The following is a 20,861-nucleotide window of genomic DNA, read 5'->3' as shown; positions in this document are numbered from 1 at the left end:
TTAAGCGTCTGCCTTTGGCTCGCGTCATGATCCCAGGATCCTGAGATGGAGCCCCACATCGGGCTCCCTACTTGGTGGGGAGCCTGCTTCTCCCTCTCCCTCTACCCACAGCTCCCCCTGCGTGTGCTCTCTCTCTCTCTCTGTTAAATGAATAAAGTCTTAAAAAAAAAAATCAAAGTTCCTATTTTGTATATAAAAAACATATTCTAAATATTTAGTGACTTCTCTCTCTCTGCTTGGATTCTTCAACAGCTTTGTTCACTAGTTTCAACACAACAACACAATACCTCTTTACACTACATAATTTTAAAGCCAAGCAAACCCCGAGTTGTGTCCAAGTTTTTTTTTTTTTTTTTTTTTTAAATTTTTATTTATTTATGATAGTCACAGAGAGGGAGAGAGAGAGAGGTGTCCAAGTTTTATTACAGCAAATCTAACTTTAGAAAATCAATAGTGGGGATCCCTGGGTGGCTCAGTGGTTTGGCGCCTGCCTTTGGCCCGGGGCATGATCCTGGAGTCCTGGGATCGAGTCCCGCGTTGGGCTCCCGGCATGGAGCCTGCTTCTCCCTCTGCCTGTGTCTCTCCCCCTCTCTCTATGTCTATCATGAATAAATAAATAAAATCTTTAAAAAAAAAAAAAAGAAAGAAAAGAAAATCAATAGTTACCAAACTTCTGAAGAGTAGGTGATCCAGATGGAGACAAATTTCCACTAGGAGACAAGTAAAGATAGTTTTTGTTCACTCCTGTGTCAAAATCAAACGGGGACTGGTAATCTTCATAAAACTCCATCTCCCTACAGTCCACTCCGGACAAATCAAGAACGCGTGGTTTTATAACCACCTGATACTCTCCGGTTGAGCGCCGCTCTGGGCATAATACCATGCAACTGTGCTGAAGGAGTCAACCCCGGGGTTTGAAGTCCCTGGCTGCCTGGCCCAGGTGTGACATTTCCTTCTCAGAGCCTTCACACCCCTAGGACAAGCTGGCCTGTTCGATAAATGACTTCTCTGGAGCAACCCTAGTTCTCTGTTCACCACCTGCTGTTAACTCTGGTCAACAATGAACAACAGGCACAGGGGCGCGGAGCTTGCTTTGGTCAACAGAGGAGGGCCGGGTTCCGCAGTATCTCCCAGATGTACAAACAGTTCAAGCCAACGTCAGGCACTGGCACAATTACAAGAAACCACAATTTTTTTTTTTTTTCTAAACCGGTCAGCTGACCACAACTACACCAGGGCAGACTTAATCTTCTAGGACAAGGAAGGATTACCAGTCAGTAATCTCCTCCAAAGGCCATCTGGGTGATACTTTTTTCCACCCAGGATTACAACAGAGTCCTAAAAGCCAAGCTTCCTGCTTTAGCGATCAGCTTTCTAAGTATGACTTCGTATAGAAATAAAGCTGCGTTTCCATTATTACCTTATCTAATGTCTGGCTTAGTGTCACAAAACTTTGTCTGTCCTCCCACCCTCCCTCCTTTTTTTCTTTCTTTCCCTTTCCTCTCCTTTTCTGGAAAGATGGTGTTTTCGTGACATACCCTGTGAAGAGAAGCAGCAGCTCTGGAGGGAAAGGTCCCAGGTGTTGGGGCCCCTTCCTGGTTTAGGCCATGCCCCTGCCAGGTCTGCAATTAACCTGTGTGCAAACACGCAGGAGCCACAGAGTGGCCCCCTCAGGGCACACACTGCAGAGTGACCTGCTCTCGGGTACCTGTGAGCCAAATTTCTAAGTCATCAAATTTATTTTCTTTGACACAAGTCTATCAGCAGACCCTTTCTATGTTAACCATGGCCTCTGCTCAAGAGATAGCACTGGAAGTTTCTGCCACTGTTGAGTGAATGGCTCACCTACTCTGAACGAGGTAAAAATAAAGGCAACCCCTCTTCCTAGGTGGGCAATGGTCTATCACCACACAACCAAGAAGGCAGTATTCTATCTCTACAAGTCGATCTGATAAAAAATATGCTCTCCCTCGACTGGAAGCAAATATAAAACCTAAAATATTTTAGGCATTAAAAAATACTCTGTGTCTAGCATATACAACATATTTGCACCAAGACAGTCCTCTGTTCATCTCACCTTAGGATTCATTTTCTATTTTTCCTCTCAGGTTGATACTCTATTTTTGGCAAGCCTTTATCTTCCTGAAGTTTTTAAAAGTTTAATTTTTTTTAAGATTTTATTTATTTGACAGAGAGAGAAAAAGAGCACAAGCAGGGGGAACAGCAGGGAGAGGGAGACAGAGAAGCAGACTCCTCACGGAGCAGGGAGCCTGATGCACGGCTCTATCCTAGGACTCACGACCTGAGTTGAAGGCACATACTTAAACTGACTGAACCACCCAGGTGTCCCAAAGTTTATTTTTAACAACAGAAATCTGCCTTTTTCTTCTAAAACTTACCAAAATTTGAGCAACTGTAAATGCTATTAAGTCTATTTTTGGAAACAGAATATAAAGGCTTCTTTATTATTATATGAAAAAATGAATTTTCTGGTTTTTTGAAATCCAAGAAATCTACTCCCTTATCTCAGTGGGATGGACATCTTGTCTTTGTATTAGAGTGTGGTTGATGGGGCCCCTGGCCTTCTCAATACTCTCTGTATTTGGTCACTAAATAATTGGTAGAAAAAACAGTTCTCCCTCTCAATATTTATTCTTCCCCCTAGAACCGCAAGTATTAGAAAGTGTTACGGACTGAGTGTCTGTGGCTCCCCAAAATTTGTATGCTGAACCCCTCACCCCAAGTGATGGTTGTAGGAGGTGGGACCTGTGGGTGGTGATTAGGTTCAGATGAGGCCAGGAGGAGGCTGCCCCAGGATGGGATTAGCATCCTTGTAAGAAGACAGCTAGCTCTAGCTCTCTCTCACCACCATGTGAGGACACAAGATGACAGCATGTGCCAACCAGGAAAAGGGCTCTCACCAGGAATCTAATCGACTGGCACCTTGATCTTGAACTTCCCAGCCTCCTGAACTGTGAGAAATAAATGTCTGTTGATATAAGCCACCCAGTCTACAGTAATTTATTAGAGCAGACCAAACTACGACAGAAGATAAAATACAGACATACATACAATGCAAGCCACAGCCACCTCCATACTTCTCACTATCCCTCAAAAATCCCACGTCCTTGACCTTCAGTGTTGACATCCATGCTATATCCTCTGCCTGACATGCTGCCTCTTTTCTGCCTGCTGAAGTCATTCATCCTTCAAGACTCAGGCAGAAATGCCACCTTCTCTCAGAAGCGCTCCCAGTTTCTGTCCCTCGTGGCCAGCACTCACTCCAGCAGCGGCACACAGAAGGCAACATGTCCATCGGCCAATCCTCCAGTGCCTCCCCATCCTCCCCTTCATGGCAGGCACTGTATTTTCTATTGTGATGCCTAGCCAGAAGTTCTGGCTCTACTCAATGTGGAATGAAGAAAGCAAATAATAGCTCTTGTGGACACTGCTTACCTTATTTATAAATATGAGGATTTAGACTTTAAGTGACAACTAAAACTTTTTACACTACCTGCTTAGGTACAATCTTGGGGTAACATCACGTCTCTCTGAACCAGCTGTAGTTCTCCAATCAGATCCCAGTCAAGGCACGCTAGCATGTAAGAAAAGTCAGACTGGAAGATTAGAGGTGGGAAAAGCATCAGATATGTTACTGGAACAGCAAAAATTCAGCTGACTCGAGATTCACATACCAAGAGAGGGAAGCTGTAAGATATAAAAGATGGAAATGTAGCTTGAGGACAAACCATTAAAGCGCCTGAGTGACAACTTTTATACTTAATAGGATATGCAAAAAAACAAACAACAACAACAACAACAAAAACACCCACTACAGGTGTTTGAGAGAGGTCAAGACAGGATAAAAAGTTTTACAAAGATGACTCTGGAAATGGTGAACAGGATGCGCTGCAGGTAGAGGCTAAAAGGGAAGGGACTCAGAAAGCATCTACTGGTACAGCCCAAATAAGGAGAGAAGCCTCTGTATCAATGACTACTCTTTATTTCCTGCTTGAGCTATTGGCCCAAGGAAGGAAAAACCAGGTAAGATTTGGTTCTGTCGTGCTGGACACTTCCACTGGGTATCCGAGAAGAACTTCAAAATCAACAAGCCTAAGACTGAACTCACTGGTTTTCCTTACCATATTCCCATCACTAAATGCGTGGTCCTAAATCCCAAGGCCCCACCTCCCAGGAGTCACTGCCAAGTATTCCTGCTGTACGTAAAGAGGCACCACCAGAAGCTGTTCTTCCAACTTGCACTGTCTGCCTTTTTCTTTTCTTCTCTCACTGACCATGCCCTACTTCAGACGTCCCTGGAGTGTTCCGGTAGAGACCAGCCACCATTGTGGTGAAGACCTGTCTCTTTCTCTTGAGGAATTCCATGTCGTCTGTTCCGTGGGGCGATAGCCTATCAGAGTTCCCACCTACTCCTTGCTTAAGGCTTGGGCTTGTGCTTTAGATCTGGCCCAGGTAGGTACCCTGGCCCCCTTGCTTACAGAGATTGGCCTAAGGGTAGATGTCTGACCCAAACAGTGCCAACAACAGGTATTCCCTGAAGTTTACTGGATGAGTAATAGACAAAAGTGAGAATTCCTGTAACCTAAGCTTTGGGGGGGTGGGGGAGGGCAGGGGTCTCTTCTATCCTCCTGCCTAAAGATGAGAGAACCACTGCCAAGTCCGGGAAGAGAGGAAAGAAGACATGAAACAAGGGATGGAGAAGCAGCATCTGAGCCCCCTGACCCAGCTACCCCGGGCTTCCCATTCAACCAGTACATTTCTATTTTGTTTCACTTATGGTTGGAACTAGAAAGAGTTCACCATACCTACTTTCCAACCATTTCCCAATATTGCCCCACCATGTTTCCACCAAACTTGATTTTCCTGTTTCTCAGAAACATCCTAAACTTGGTCTAGGCAATTTTCTCAAACTAGAATGTCTTTTCTCTATATTTTTATACCTATCAAATTCCTATCCACTATTCAAGTTCAACTTAATACGTCACATATGAGGAATGTTCATTTTAGTGCTATATAAAATGGGGAAAAAATAAATACAAATGCCTACTAAAAACTGATTTATTTAAATGCTAAATTTAATTCATATTACAGGAAACTATCCAAACATGAACATGATGATGTAGAAATGCATAGATGTCATAAGGAAAGATATTTTTGATACATTCAGCAAATAAATACAAAACTCTTTGTACTGTATGATCTATAATTGTGTCATAATTGGAGAGAGGCAAACCAACCAAAAGAAAGAAAATGGGCAGAAGTCTATCCTACAACCTCAGAAAGTGTTTACGTGGGGATCCAGGGGTGGCTCAGTGGTTTAGCACCTGCCTTCGGCCCGGGGCGTGATCTTGGGGTCCCGGGATCGAGTCCCACATCAGGCTCCCTGCATGGAGCCTGCTTCTCCCCCTGCCCCTCTCTCCCTCCCTCCCTCCCCCCACCCATGAATAAATAAATAAAATCTTTTTCAAAAAAAGTGTTTATGTGCTGTAGTGCCAGCAGAGGGAGTCCATGGGCAGCTCAGAAGTTCATTTAGTACAGCCAGTAAAATGCATACTACAGAACAATAACCCATTAGATGACTCATGTTATTACAAATAGAAATGGAGTATGAAAAACTGATTACAAAAATATTCAGTTTCTACCTGCTTATTAAGACTTCACACAAATATATCAGGGTAAGTTCTCCCTAATTTTATGAAATATTTAAGGTAGAGGCTGATATAAAAGCTACCTGACCCATACGACAATTTACGTGGAAAGGCCTGGGAGGGGCACACAGAGAGATGACGTAATTACCAACAGGAGAGGCAGGCCACTGACACCAGACACTGTGGACATGTCACAATGACACAGCAGACAGCTGGAAGGAGCTCCAGCTGGCCAAATATACAGCAATTTAATCACCAATATAATCAAGGATAGCGGTGGATTATAAATCACTGAAAAGAGGAATCCAGGAGTCCATATGTGATGCTTAACGTTGTGTGTCAATCAGACTGGACCACAAAATGCCCAGAGATTTGGGTAGATGTTATTGTAGGTGCATCTGCAAGGATGTCTGTGCATGAGATTAACATGTGACTCGGTAAACACTGAGTAAAGCAGATTGCCCTCCCCAGGATGGATGTGCCTCAGCCAGTCTTGTTGAAGGCCTGCACCAAAAGGAAAAAAGAAATTCTATGAAGAACATTACTGGGTCAGTTAGAAAAACTGGAATACAGAGGCAGATGAGGAAAAAAAAAAAAGCATTCTATCAATATCAAATTTACTGAAGTTGAAACTGTACTGGGGGGCGGCGGGGGGAACGCCTAGGTGGTTCAGTGGTTGAGCATCTGCCTTTGGCTCTGGTCATGATCCCGGGGTCCCGGGACTGAGTCCCACATCGGGCTTCCTACATGGAGCCTGCTTCTCCCTCTGCCTACGTCTTTGCCTCCCTCTCTGTGTCTCTCATGAATAAATAAATAAAATCTTTTTAAAAAAACTGCACTGCGGTTATGTAAGAGAATATCCCTATTCTTAGGAAATACAAACTGAAAAGATTCAGAAGTAGAGGGCCATCACGTCTGCAACTTCCTCTCGTGATTCAGAAAATATCATGTGTGTGTACACATACACACACAAACACACACAAAGAATGATAAAGCAGATGGGGCAAAATGTTAACAGCGAATGAATAATATGGGTAGAGTAGGCAAGTGTTGTTTTTGCCATTCTTATTCTTGCAACCTTTCTGCAGCTTTGAAAAAAATTTTTTTAATGGCTGAGAAGAACTCTGCACAGGATTCAGCAGCCTCTAGAGAGCAGGAGCAGAAAGGAGTAGGTCCCTTCTCACAACAATGGAAGGGCAGGTGGCATAACGGGACTTAGTTACGGTCACAGGTTGGATATCCAGGCCCTTCCTGGTTCCTGGCCACTTCTGAGAACTGGAAGGACTCTCCATCTTCTATGGAAGCAGCTGACAGGCCCTCCCCCGTACAAGAAGTCTCACCATCGCAGCCTTTGCAGGGCCAGGGCCCATCCTTCCTGAGGAACGCCAGGAGGTCCTGCTCCACAGTCAGGATAGAGAGGAGGGAGGTGAGCGGGAGGGGAAGGAGTGTCAGTGAACACCATCTTCATTCCCCCACAGTGCCGCCTAAGCAAACCTGGATCCCAAAACACACGCAGAGTGTACCATGAACCAAGAACAAGAAAAGTACTTAAATATGCAATTCAGGGATGCCTGGGTGGCTGAGTGGTTGAGCATCTGCCTTTGGCTCTGGTCATGATCCCAGGGTCCCAGATCGAGTCCCACATCGAGCTCCCCACATGGAGCCTGCTTCTCCCTCTGCCTGTGTCTCTGCCTCTCTCTGTATGTCTCTCGTGAATAAATAAAAAATATATATTTTAAAAATATATGAAATTCAATTTAAAATCACAGAGATAGACATTCTATTATTTACATACTTTCTCAAGTAAGCCTCAAGACCTCTGTGAGGTGGGTGTTATGGACTGTGCCCAGTTTTCTGATGGGCAACAAAGCAAAGACAGGTTCTGTAAGCATCCATACCCACACAGAGCTAGTTGGTGAAGTAGCCGGAGTTTGGAAGTGAGTGATCTGTCTCCAAAGCCTGTGTCTTTTCTGTAGCAGGAGAAAGCTGGACTATAGTTAAGAATCAGATGATGAGCCAGGACATCACATTCAAATGACCTGAGCATCTAATCACAGGGCAGAGTCTGCATCACTCCCAAGCTCTAGGTGACGGTCCTTCTAGTCCGGGTGACATAAGAAATCTATATTTGGTCCCTCACACGATCAGGTTGGTGTATTTGGTCTTCAGCCACTGTTCCTGCAAACACTTCAGACAGAGCCAAAGAGGGGAAATCGGTATCTCTTGCTATTAATGAAGGTTGAGGGGATCCCTGGGTGGCTCAGCGGTTTAGCACCTGCCTTTGGCCCAGGGAGCGATCCTGGAGTCCCAGGATCGAGTCCCACGTCAGGCTCCCGGCATGGAGCCTGCTTCTCCCTCCTCCTGTGTCTCTGCCTCTCTTTCTATGTCTATCATAAATAAATAAATAAATAAATAAATAAATAAATAAATAAATAAATAAATCTTTAAAAAAAAATGAAGGTTGACTTTAGGACCCCAACCAAGGGGGCCGCTAGTTGCCAAAAGGACCAACCACATGATCAGAGGGTTTGGAACTTTCAGCCCCACCCGCACCCCAACACACCCACTGGGGTGGGGGGAGGCGCTAGAATCAGATAATGGCAGCCTTAGCCAATCAGGATTATGCAAAGAGGTCTCCATAAAAACCCAAAAGGACTTGGCTCAGAAAGCTGCCAGGCTGGCGAACACGTGGATTTGAGGAGAGTGGCACACTCCGAGAGAGCGTGGAAGCTCCATGCCCTTCTCACATACCTCGCCTTATTTATCTCATCATCTAGCTGGTGACTCAGATCCTTTATTGTGTCCTTTAATAAACTGATGAATGTATGTGGTTCCCTACGTTTTGTAAGCTGCTCTAGCACATTATCCACACCTACGAAGGAGGTCAGTGGAACCTCCAATCCGTAGCCAGCCAGGTCAGAAGCACACCTAACAGCCTGGGCTTGCAACTGGCATCTGGAGGGGGGTTGCAGTGACTGGACTCATGGTGTTGTAGGACTGAGCCCTTCACCCCTGGAATCTGATTCTACCTCTGGGTAGAAAGCATCAGGGCTGACTTGAACTCTTGGATACCTTGCCGTTTGAGAACTGCTTGGGCATTTGTGGGGGGAACCTAACCCAAAATGGAATGGGATCTGAGAACCTAAAAAAGCCCAGGACCACGCATGAAGTAATAAAGTGATGGAGGAACTTAAATGGCAGGCTGAGAGGGACGCCTGGGTGGCTCAGCAGCTGAGCACCTGCCTTCAGTTCAGGCTGTGATCCCAAGGTCCAGGATCAAGTCCTGCATGGGGTTCCTTCAGGGGAACCTGCTTCTCCTTCTGCCTCTGTCTCTGCCTCTCTCTGTGTCTCTCATGAATAAATAAATGAAATCTTAAAAAAGAATAATAAATGGCAGGCCGAGGAATGTGAACGATTTTTAATAACAATAAAACAACTATCAGTTTGCATTTATTTCATCCTTACAGCAACATGCCTAGGTTGTTATCTCCCATATGCATATGAGGGAATGCAGGGAACTGAGAAATAAAAGACAGTGCCCAAAAGTCTCCTAGCAGTAATCCTCCTCATACTGCATCAAAGCAATGGGGAACCATCTCAAGTTATTAGCAGTGAAGAGGGAGATGGTCAGAGCTGTACTTTAGAAGGATCATTCGTTCCTGCCCCCATATGAAGATGAATTTCAGAGGGAAGATGGGACTCAGGGAGACCATCAGCAGCACCAAGGGTGTTATGAAATTAATCGTGTCCCACACAAAATTCCTATGTTCAAGCCATAATCTCCAATCTAATAGTATCTTGGATATTGGGCCTGGAAGGAACTAATTAAGGTTAAATGAAGTCATAGGGCCCTAATCTGATAGGAACAGTATCCTTATAAGAAGAGGCCAAGACACCAGGAAAGTTCCTATGTGCAGAGGAAAGCTCATATAAGGACACGGCAAAAAGACAGCCATCTGCAAGCCCAAGAGAGAGACCTCACCAGAAATCAACTCTGCGGGCACTTTGATCCTGCCCTTCCAGTCTCTGGTGAGAAAATAAATCTCTGCTGTTTAAGCCACGCAGGTGGAGGTATGCCAAACTTTGTTAGGCTATGGCCACCTAAACAAACTAATACAAAGCGTACGTTCCAGGGAACAACAGTGAGAACAGAAAAGGAGAGACGTATTGCAAGACACCCACAGAGGGATCATAAACAGAGCCTGCAATCCAAATGGATGACTGACCGGAGTGCAAGGGAAAAGACCAAACTCTATGACTTCCCAGCAGGAGTTGTGAGATTTGGGGGCTGCATTGAGATGGTGACAAAAGAAGAGCCATGGAACGAGGGAGGGGAGGCTTCAGATAACCAGAGAATGAATTCCATTTTGGCACTTTGGCTTGTAAAGCTCAGGAGATTTCTGAATGTAAGCCATTAGAGTCTGGGGCTCAGAAAAAGGTCAGGGCTAAAGAGATCAATGTGGGAATCCCACGACTGTCAAGGAAAAACTCAGAGAAGAGCAGCCCAATGAATGTAAGAAAAAAGGCAAGAACACCTGCAACTGGGAAACAGGTCAAAGAGGCTGAAAATGGCAAGAAATGCTCTTTGATGATGGTGATGATGGTGGTGGTGATGATGATGATGACGATGATGATGGCAGAAATGACGTTATAACTCATCCCTAGAAACCTTTACTATATATGTGCCAGAAACTCTTCTTTGCCCTTCATACCAACCCTATGGTACAGGAGTTTTTTTCTTGACTCCCATTTTACAGATGGGAAAACTAAGACACACGGAAGTTAATTAACTCCCCCAGGCACAAAGCTAGTAAGTGGTGAAGGTTGGTTTCGGACTTGGGTAGTCTGACTCAAATGCTTGGTGGAAGCAAAAGGCATGGAAGGAAAACTCCAGGGAGCAATATCACAAGGACAATAGGAGGAGAGTGGACAAGCCTAAATGCTACAGAGATCTACCAAGAAATCACTGGACCTGGTGTCCTGTGGTTTTTCAAAGACATTTTAGCCACAGCAATAGTGCCAGACAATAAAGGGAAGCAGAGGCCAGTGGAGGGAAGAAATGGGTAGGACTCAGTGGAGACAAGGTAGGGCTTGTGCATTTGTAGTGTTGGTGATGGAGAGACACAGAAGGCAGCTCAGGGATTGGTCCCCAAATGAGGAAGGGCCTTCAATTCTAAACTAAATCATTCGACTCTCTTTTTACATATGTTAGCCCTCAGTGGGGGGAGTCAGCCCTCAGATTGGAAACCACAGGAGAATTTTAGGAAATATACTCCCCTATGGAAATGCTATTACTCTCCCCCTTTACTTTTTGACCCCAAGAGGGAAAAAGTTGGCTGTAGCATAGTATAAGAAAACACTATCCTCTCTGACACCTCCTCTCCAGAAAAAAAATGCATACATTAGCAAACATATTCAAATTATCAAGACCTAAAAGCAAACACTCTAAGTGATAAACAAGTTCCTATAAAGTACAAATCCATGTCTTTGACCCACTGCCTCGCAAAGAAATTCTCACGTAGCAGGAGCTCCTAATATTCTACGTGAACACTTTTCTGCTCTCTCAAAATAACTGAAATTGAAGTTTGGTGTCCGACAGACAAGCCAGGGACCTTTTTCTTTCTTCCTAAGAAATGTTTTCTGACATATGAAAAGAGCAAGAGTTACATTTACAGTGCCAGTGAGACTTTATTTCCTCTTCCAACCTATTTCCAAACATATGTTGTGGGTGAGCCCTTCCCTGGGAACACCATAACCTGTTGAGAAATCTTAAGCATACCTGAATTTTCTATCACAAAGGAGTCAGAAATTGGACTCAAAAATGTACAAAAAAAGGTCTCACTCTTTTTTTTTTTTTTTTTTTTTGGTCTCACTCTTTCAATGAGGTCACCTCTCATCCATTCAGGACGTGTTGCTGCCACTACTGTTCTTAGCCTGGAGAGGTTTCGCTAGCACACCAGAGAACAATAGAAAATAGCTCAACGTGCATCATGTATCCAGATAATTCATTTCTGATGTACAGGCTTTTCAGTTTATAAATACAGTTTGAGCAAAGGTTTTATGGCCCCTCATGATGATTGGTGGTTTCCGTGATGACAGGCTCAGGTAAAAGGTCTCCAACCAGTGTTTCTCAAACTTTACTATGTTCACAAACCACCTGGGGACCATGTTAAGCTACAGATTCTGACTTAGAATGGTCTGGGTGGGGCCCAGACTCTGCCCTTTGGACAACTTCAGGTGTTTACTGAAGCTTGCTTCAGACAGCAGCTGCTAAGTTTGCCTTAGGATAAATCATTAGGATAAAAAGCACCTGAGTGGCTCAGCAGTTGAGCATCTGCCTTTAGCTCAGGCCACGATCCCTGGTCCTGGAATCGAGTCCTGCATCTGGCTCTCTGCTCAGCGGAGAGCTGCTTCTCCCTCTCCCTCTGCTGCCACTCCCTCTGCTTGTGCTCTCTTGCTCTCTCTCTTAAATATTAAAAAAAAAAAAAAAAAGGCTGGGGCAGCCCCAGTGGCTCAGCAGTTTAGAGCCCCCTTCAGCACAGGGCGTGATCCTGGAGACCGGGGATCGAGTCCCATGTCGGACTCCCTGCGTGGAGCCTGCTTCTCCCTCTGCCTGTGCCTCTGCCTCTGTGTGTGTGTGTGTGTGTGTGTGTGTGCGTGTGTGCGTGTCTCATGAATAAATAAAATCTTTTAAATAAATAAATAAATAAATAAATAAATAAAATCTTTTTAAAAAACTTTAAAAGGTTGAACATATTCTAAACACTTGTCACTCTACATGGCCCTAGCATTTTCTAAATATACATTTTTTTTAAATATAAGAGATTTTGTAGCCAAAGGGGTTTTGGTTTTTTGGTGATGATTTTTGTTTTGCTGCTATTCTAACAGTGCACAGAGCAAGCAAGCTCGGACAGAAGACAAAGTTGGCTATGTCACAGCAGGGTGTACACCTGCCCGGCCTTTTCAATAGAATTACTTCGAGTCTGGAATTACAATGGTATAAACAGTCTAGAACAATGGCTCAGTAATAAGGGAATGAAAGGCCATTCCATCTTAGAGTAAGTAAGTAAGTACTAAGCATGTATTGTAAGAGCGCAGTGGTCTCCATGGTCAGAATACTGGAAGATAAAGAGGTTTTGCACCCGAGCTAAATGTTTCCGATTTGCTGACAGAGTTTAAAGAAAGCTCTGTAGGGGTCCATAAACACAGACTGCCAGAACCCTAAAAGAAATAAATGAACAGTGGATCAAATTTTAATTTGGAAAAAACTTCTACAATGCTTACGCAGCTATTCTCAGCAACCAGAGAGAGGCTCAATGGAAACACTTCTCCTTAAGGGAATGAAAGTTGCTTGAGAACAGTAGGCACTTACTGAAAATTAATATTTGAGTACGAACTTCAATCATCAGCAAGCTGAGGCATACCAACATGCTCAAAATACCCTATTACCAAGGCACATTCAGGCAGCTGAGCTTGCTTCTAGCTTAGATTAATTACGTATATCCGATGGATCGACCATTATAAAAGCACTCAGCAAAAAAATACATCAACAAATTAATAAACATAAAATAAAACCTGTAGCATTTCTAGCCCAACCTGCTACTCTGGTTAAGAAAAGTCAAATTCACATATTTTCCTTTTTAAAGGCAACATTCGAATACCAGTGTTAACTCAAGAAAAGCCCATTATCTTGAAAGGAAATCAGTAGCCAGAAGGCTTCTAAAATAAGCCAGTCTTCTGATACAAGACTAGGGCCAACTAGGGATTTTTTTAAATATCTCATTTAATAACAACCATACTTACTGTTGTTAAGGTTTCCTACTGATTTTCCTGAGTCAGTAGGAATTGTTTGAGTTTAGAAAATGAGTTTTAGAAAAAGTCATTACCAAACAGGTATTTATCAAAGCAGCATACAATTTTATTTATTCCATTTAGCTCTCTCAGTGGTAAAAGGACAGGATAATTCAAGGTGCAATGAGAAAGGAGCACTGAGTAGAGAAATGCCTTCCTGAGAAGTATCCAGAACTATGAAATCATGCAATTTCTGTTCTTTTGTCCGTGAAATATCAAAATAAAGAGCTACATGTGTAATTTAATAATTGTACTCAATACAGCTAAGATTACTAAATAATCACTGAACAAATTTCCTTATTCCTGCACACACACAGAGACTACATTTCCTAACTTCCCCTGGAGTCAGATGTGGCCATGTGACTCAGCTCCAGCCAAACAAAAATGATATATATTTAACATAAGGGGGATATAAAGATTGTTGACAGCTACTGAGATTTGGAGGTCTTTACTGCAGCAAAATTAGAAGCTGAATGATAAAAATATTTTGCCAAACAGAGCTTCAGATGGATTTTTAAAGTTTCTCTTTTAAAATGACCCTATCCCTGGATGAAAAAGTTTTGGAAAACACTGTGATGGCTGCACAGCAATATGGATGTAATTAGTGCTGCAGAACCGTACACTTAAAAATGGTTAACAGAAATCACAAATTTTGTGTTAGATATATTTGTTTTTAAAGATTTTATTTATTTATTCATGAGAGATACACCGTGGGGGGGGGGGGCGGGGGGCAGAGACACAGGCGGAGGGAGAAGCAGGGTCCATGCAGGGAGCCCGACCTGGGACTCGATCCTGGAACTCCAGGATCACACCCTGGGCTGAATGAAGGCAGGCGCTAAACCCAGGGATCTCCATAGATACATATTATCACAATAAAAAAGATCATATAAAGAAGATGTGGTTTATGTATACAATGGAATATTCCTCAGCCATTAGAAATGACAAATACCCACCATTTGCTTCGACGTGGATGGAACTGGAGGGTATTATGCTGAGTGAAGTAAGTCAGTCGGAGAAGGACAAACATTATATGTTCTCATTCATTTGGGGAATATAAATAATAGTGAAAGGGAATAGAAGGGAAGAGAGAAGAAATGGGTAGGAAATATCAGAAAGGGAGACAGAACATGAAGACTCCTAACTCTGGGAAACGAACTAAGGGTGGTGGAAGGGGAGGAGGGCGGGGGGTGGGTGAATGGGTGACGGACACTGAGGGGGGCACTTGACGGGATGAGCACTGGGTGTTATTCTGTATGTTGGCAAATTGAACACCAATAAAAAATAAATTTATTATTTAAAAAAATGTGACAAATAAAAAAAAGATCATATAATTTTAAGGGTTGAGATAGTCATTAGTCATTCACACTTTAAATTACTATCAAAAGACTAAAATACAAAGTTCAAATTGGAACAATAGGGGCAGAGATGGGAGCACAGAACCATGAGTAAGGAGTATTTGCTCTTAAACATTTTAAATATTCGTTCCTAAGAACACAAGCAGGACCTCTGTGTCCACACTTGTTCAGGAAATGTTCCCGATGAAAAGAAAGAAGCCCCTGGCAGAGGTAGCCTGGTTCACTGTCACAGTAGGGAGGCCACTGTCAGCAAGGGAACAGTCACTAGGGAACAAGAGTGCATCATCACCAGGCCAATAACCTGTTTCAGATCATGCAATCATGTCCCTTGGTATTTACCTGGACAGAGTGAAAACTTAGGTCCACACAAAAAATCTGCACACAAAAGATAATCATCATATGGTTTCACTCATAAGAGGAATATAAGAAATAGTGAAAGGGACTATAAGGGAAGGGGGGGAAACTGGGGGAAAAAATTAGAGAGGAAGACAAAAAATGAGAGACTTCTAACTCTGGAAAACAAGCAAAGGGTTGCGGAAGGAGAGGAGGGTAGAGGGATGGGGTGACTGGGTGATGGGCCCTAAGGAAGGAGGGCACTTGATGGGATGGATGAACACTGGGTGTTATACTATATGTTGGCAAGCTGAATTTAAATTTTAAAAATTTTGTTTAAATAATAAAAAAAAAACCTGCACACAGATGTTTATAGAAGCTTTACTCACAGCTGCCCAAAACTGTAAGCAATCAAGATGTCCATCAATAGGTGAGTGGATAAACTGTGGTACATCCAGACACTGGAGTATTATTCAGCAATAAAAAGAAATTAACTATTAAGCCACGAGAAGACATGGAGGGACCTGAAATACACATCGCTTAGCGAAAACACCCAGTCTGAAGATACTACAGACTGTATGGCTCCAAGTGCATCATAGTCTGGAGAAGCCAAAACTAGGGACGCAGTCAAAAGATCAGTGGATGCCAGGGGCTCAGGAGGAGGCAGGGATACACAGGCAAGCGCAGAGGATCATCAGAGCAGCCACACTACTCTGCACGCTGCTAGAACGGTGGGTACAGGACAGAAGGCATTTGTCCAAACCCACTGAACTGCACAACACACTGAACCCTAACGTAAACTGTGGGCTTTAGTTACTAATAACGTATCAATATCAGTTAATCAATTAGAACATGTAAGCACACAAATGTAAGATGTTTAATAATCAGGGAAACTGGAAGGGAGGGTGGACAGGGGAACTCTGCACTATCTGCTCAATTTTTCTAAACCTAGGACTGCACCAAAAAATAATCTATTAATTTAAATTAAAAAACAAACACACAAACACGTTTCACCTACTCTGCTATTCTGTCCAGGGGAAAACACCCAGGGCACTGAAATTCAGCTGCTTAGGCTGTTATCAAGGCTTCGTAAATATCTGAAGGCCCGCCACAGAAAGCATGCTTATATATAGTTTCCAGGGCAGGTCTGAGCTCATGATAAAAGAAGTGACTTAATTACCAAGCTCCATTATGAATGCAAAGTAAACAATCACCTGAGCAGTCTAGATAAATTCCCCTCATGTATTTAAAAAACAAAAACAAAGTGGTATGAATATCAGCTTCCTAGCCAACAATGCTACAAATTTATGGAGTACTTTCATCTTCAAAGATCTTCCATCACAGGTGAAGTTGGCTGGCAGACTGGCTAGTGGTCTGACATCTTTCTAAAACTAAATAGAAACAGGCAATCTATTCAATACGGATGTAGGGCACCAAGTCTGAGGCCTACACTTGATCCTCAAAGTCTTGTTTCCTGGCAAAATTCAGTGGAAACAGCCTAGCAAGACGGCAGACCCACCACAGCCCAATGATGCAATTAATACTGGCAGCCTTACCGCTTCCTGCGGGTCTCTAAGGAGGCAAGGGAGGCCCCAGCATCTCCATTAAGTAGGGTTCTAAACATTGAACCAGCATGTTGATCAAAACTGAGAGAGCAATTCAAATTTAGATTCTCCATAAGAGGATTTGATTTAGGGAGATAATCCTCTGGAAATCTGGCCTCCAAATTTTGAGAGGTGGAACTTAAATAAAGGCAGTCACTGCACAGAGGCATAATGCCACACAAAAACAGGCTGGGAAAGACCAGACACCATGGTAACACTTGTCTTGATAGGAAGACGATTGCTTTAAATAAGCTGATCCGAGCCCTAGCGATTTTTCTCTGCCTGCCACATTCTCTTACTTTTAAACAAAAACAGAAATACTGTTCCAACTGACTTCCCTTTATAGAGTTTACTCTGCTGCTTAAGAACCAGCAGAGAGAAAAGCAAGAAGACAATGCGATGCCTTCAGCACTTCCATCTAAAAACCAAGAGAGTTTTCACAACAGAAACTAGAAGCTGCTTCACTGACAAACTGCCTCAATCAGGGCTCCTTCTGGCTGCTGGGTAAAGGACGGTTCACCATGTGGCATCTCAGAAATAGGTACGAGTCACCTCCTTCCAGGCGGCTAGCCAGCTGTCTACTGAGTGCTGTGCTGAGTTTTACAACGATATACTTTCTATTATATGCATCTAAGCACCAGGAAGCCAGTCAACAACCTATTTGGGGAGAAAGAAAGAAAGCAGAGATGATCTAGATAACAAATAAACATAAAGTAGAAGTAAATTAGACAACTAAGTGAAATATGTGCGTGTGAATGTGTGTGTGACAGCTGAGAGGCTCCAGGATGTTGGGAATGAATAACTCAGAACTTCAGACTAAAAATTATCTAAGGCTTTTTAACAATTATTCCAAAATTCAGCAGCTTAAAACATCAACCATTTGTTAGTCACAGGTTGGGAAGGCCAGGTATCTGGAAGCAGCTTAGCTGGTTGCTTCTGACTCAGGGTATCACAGGCAAGGCATTGGTCAGGGCTGCAACCTCCCAGGCCCTTACAGGCTGGAGGAAAGGCTCCCAAGCTCTCTCCCACAGCTGCCATCCGGAGACTTTGGTTCCTCCCCACATGGGCTTCTCCACAAAGCCACTCACAACATGGCAGCCAGCTTCCCCCAGACCAAGAGATGGAGAAAGACTGAGAGAGAAAGAGAAGCCCCAAGTCTTTTACAACCTAATCTTAGAAGGGCCATCACATATCATCATTTCTGCCATATGCTAAACCTGGTACCATCTGGGAGATGACTATACAAAAACTGAATACCAGGATCACCGGAAACCATCCTGGAGGCTGGCTACCACATAGGACATGCTGGTTTTACCAGGGGTGCAGAAAAACACCTCCGTAATGAGTTGTGACATGCGAAACTTGCAAATGGAAAAGCTTCTAGCACATCTTGTAAAGACAAATTGTTTTTTTAAGTTCTCAATCATCTAGAAATGATGCAACTCATCTACCACAAATACAGCATGCCCAATGAGATTTATCTCCAGTATGACAGCAGGGAGGAACCAACACAAATGCATCCGAGTCTAAAGTATACATTCTCAAGATAAAAGTGCTTAATAACTAGAAGATGATGTCATGGATGGAGCAAGTGGTCTGAAGTTAGGCAGAGTGGGACATTAGTGACAATTCCACAGCTCACTGGCTTCCTCATCTTTGGCAAATTTATTCATCAGCATAAATCTTAGTTTTTCTCATCTGTAAAAGTGGGCTAATATCTACCTATCTCCACAGGGTTGCTGCAAACAGCCTAGAACATGCTGAGCATAGACACCCAGTAAACAATGGAAATTGTTGCTAATAAATCACTCCATCTAGAAAATTAAAGCATTGACTCATATTTTAACAATCACCATACATATTTTTATAGCTTTGGAAGTATTAACATTATATCCTGGGGGAAAAAAAAAACATTATATCCTGAGGAACATGGGCAAATGAGCCACCCAAGGTGACTACTGAAAATGAAGATGACTTGCCCCAACTTCAGGGATTACAATTCAGTAAAAATAAAAATAATTATATCGAAAACTAAATGCTTACTATGTAATAAGCAGTGTTCTAAACACTTCACATAAATTAATGTATTTGATCCTCACAGCACTATGAAATAGATATTATCATTACCATGATCGTTATTCCCAGATCAGGAAACTGAGGCACAGAAAGGTTACATATCTTGCCCAAGATCACTGAGCCAAGTAAGAGACAGATTTAGGATTTGAACCCAAACAGACTACCTTAAGCTTGTGTTAATCATTACCGCAGTCTACCTGCAAGATTAATCTAGGTAGGGCAGGGCCCCAGGCATCTACAGTCTTAACTTGCATCCCAAGTGATTCTGATGTGGATAGTTCAGGAATATACTTAAAGAAACACTGGACTACTGGTAGTAAAGAATAACAGTTTAGAAACTGTATCTCTCCTAAACCTAAAAAAAAAAAAAGAAAAAAAAAAGTAGAGCTTATCAAGCTAGTTAACTATTGGACTTCTTTGCTAAGGTACAAGGATACACAACCAAGTAGAAAAGAAATTCCACTTCCAACTGAAGCATCTGAATCAGTTCATACAGGTGGGCTCCCTGCCTCCAGACTCTCCATCCCCTCCCTCCATTCAATACCAAAGAACCTGGCTTCCTAGACTGTTCTCTCTAATGTACTACCAGATTCCATCATGTGCCACCTTCTCACTGAAGCCTACCTTGACTACCCATTTAAAATCACAACCATGCCTTTTCCCACCTCTCCCACACACACAACACAACTCCCTTTGATTCTGCTCTATTTAATGTTTCAATAGCATACATTACCTAACACACTATATAATATACTTACCGTGCATAATGATTATCGATCATTTTCCCCCACAAGAACATAAGTTACACAGGAGGAACAATTTTTTTTTCTTGTTTACTTTGCAAATTGATATATCCCTAAGTGCCTAGAACAGTGCCTGACACAAATGAATATTTTTTAAATGAATGCTGAACTCTCAATCTTTCAGTAGTTCCCTACTGGTTATCAAATAAAGTCCAAACACCCTCTCAAGAATTCTGGACACTAACTGACCTTTCCTCATCCTTAATCCTCTTAAATCAGACCCAGAAATCCAGGGAACCAGCATTCTCTTTGTTCATTTGTTGTCTTTGTTCATATACCCCTCCTTCCAGGAATGCCTTGCCCTATGCCCCCTATACGACAACATCTTCATCCATCAACATCCCACATGTTTCAGCCATTCTCCGAGGCCTCTGAAGTGGTGGTGTCTTTTTCAAATATTTTCTTGAGTTCATTCCAAGGAGACAATTTCTGGATATTCATTTACCTGCAGAGAAGTGATCTGTGGATTAATTCCCAGACTCTCTATGTCCCAACACCACAATCTGATTATCTGGCCAATCCTATCTGATACTACTTTTCCTATTCTCTATGAATTTTTACAATAGAAGCCATCAGTAAGGTAAACCAAGCATATCTGTTTCTTCAGAGCTAACAGAGCTTAAAAACATAGAGCCAGCAATGAACAGTAGTTAAGAACATGAACTTGATACAAGCCACAGCCAGAAAGGGAAAAGGTAGATAAATCTAACCACATGAAAATAGAAAACTTCTAGAACAAAAATATCCAATGAGTTAAAAGATACTATAAACAGGGAAAACACATTTAGAAGTCATTTAACAAAGTCTAATTTCCTTAATATAACAAATCGTGTTAAAATCAATAACCCAATAAAAAAGAGTAATGGATTTAAAATTAGTTCTAGGGATCCCTGGGTGGCTCAGCGGTTTAGCGCCTGCCTTTGGCCCAGGGCGTGATCCTGGAGTCCCGGGATCAAGTCCCACATCAGGCTCCCGGCATGGAGCCTGCTTCTCCCTCCTCCTGTGTCTCTGCCTCTCTCTCTCTCTCTCTGTCGATCATAAATAAATAAATCTTAAAAAAAAAAAAAAAGAAATTGCTAAATAACTAAATAAAATTAGTTCTAGATAAATATAAATAGCCAATATATGAAAAAAATCTTTAATCTCATTAATGAGTATAGATCAAAATAA

General features: G+C 42.7%; 1 protein-coding gene across 9 annotated transcripts in view; it reads right to left on the bottom strand.

Annotated features, from left to right (window-relative positions):
- Positions 1 to 20,861, bottom strand: part of TPD52 (tumor protein D52) — a 107,832-nt gene that overhangs the window by 42,367 nt on the left and 44,604 nt on the right. Inside the window, exon 1 of one of the 9 annotated variants that reach the window (XM_077876469.1) lies at positions 667 to 1,072. The exons of 3 other annotated variants lie outside the window; for them this stretch is intronic. In XM_077876469.1, the coding sequence (XP_077732595.1) occupies positions 667 to 883 (217 nt within the window). In that variant the 5' untranslated portion in view covers positions 884 to 1,072. Of the gene's footprint in view, positions 1 to 666; positions 1,073 to 20,861 lie in introns of those variants that run through there. 5 more of the 9 variants (XM_077876468.1, XM_077876471.1, XM_077876467.1 and 2 more) reach the window with 5 other exon arrangements.

Source organism: Canis aureus, chromosome 28 (genome assembly GCF_053574225.1).
Source record: "Canis aureus isolate CA01 chromosome 28, VMU_Caureus_v.1.0, whole genome shotgun sequence".
Lineage (NCBI taxonomy): Eukaryota > Metazoa > Chordata > Mammalia > Carnivora > Canidae > Canis > Canis aureus.
This window is presented reverse-complemented; position numbering and strand designations above follow the sequence as displayed.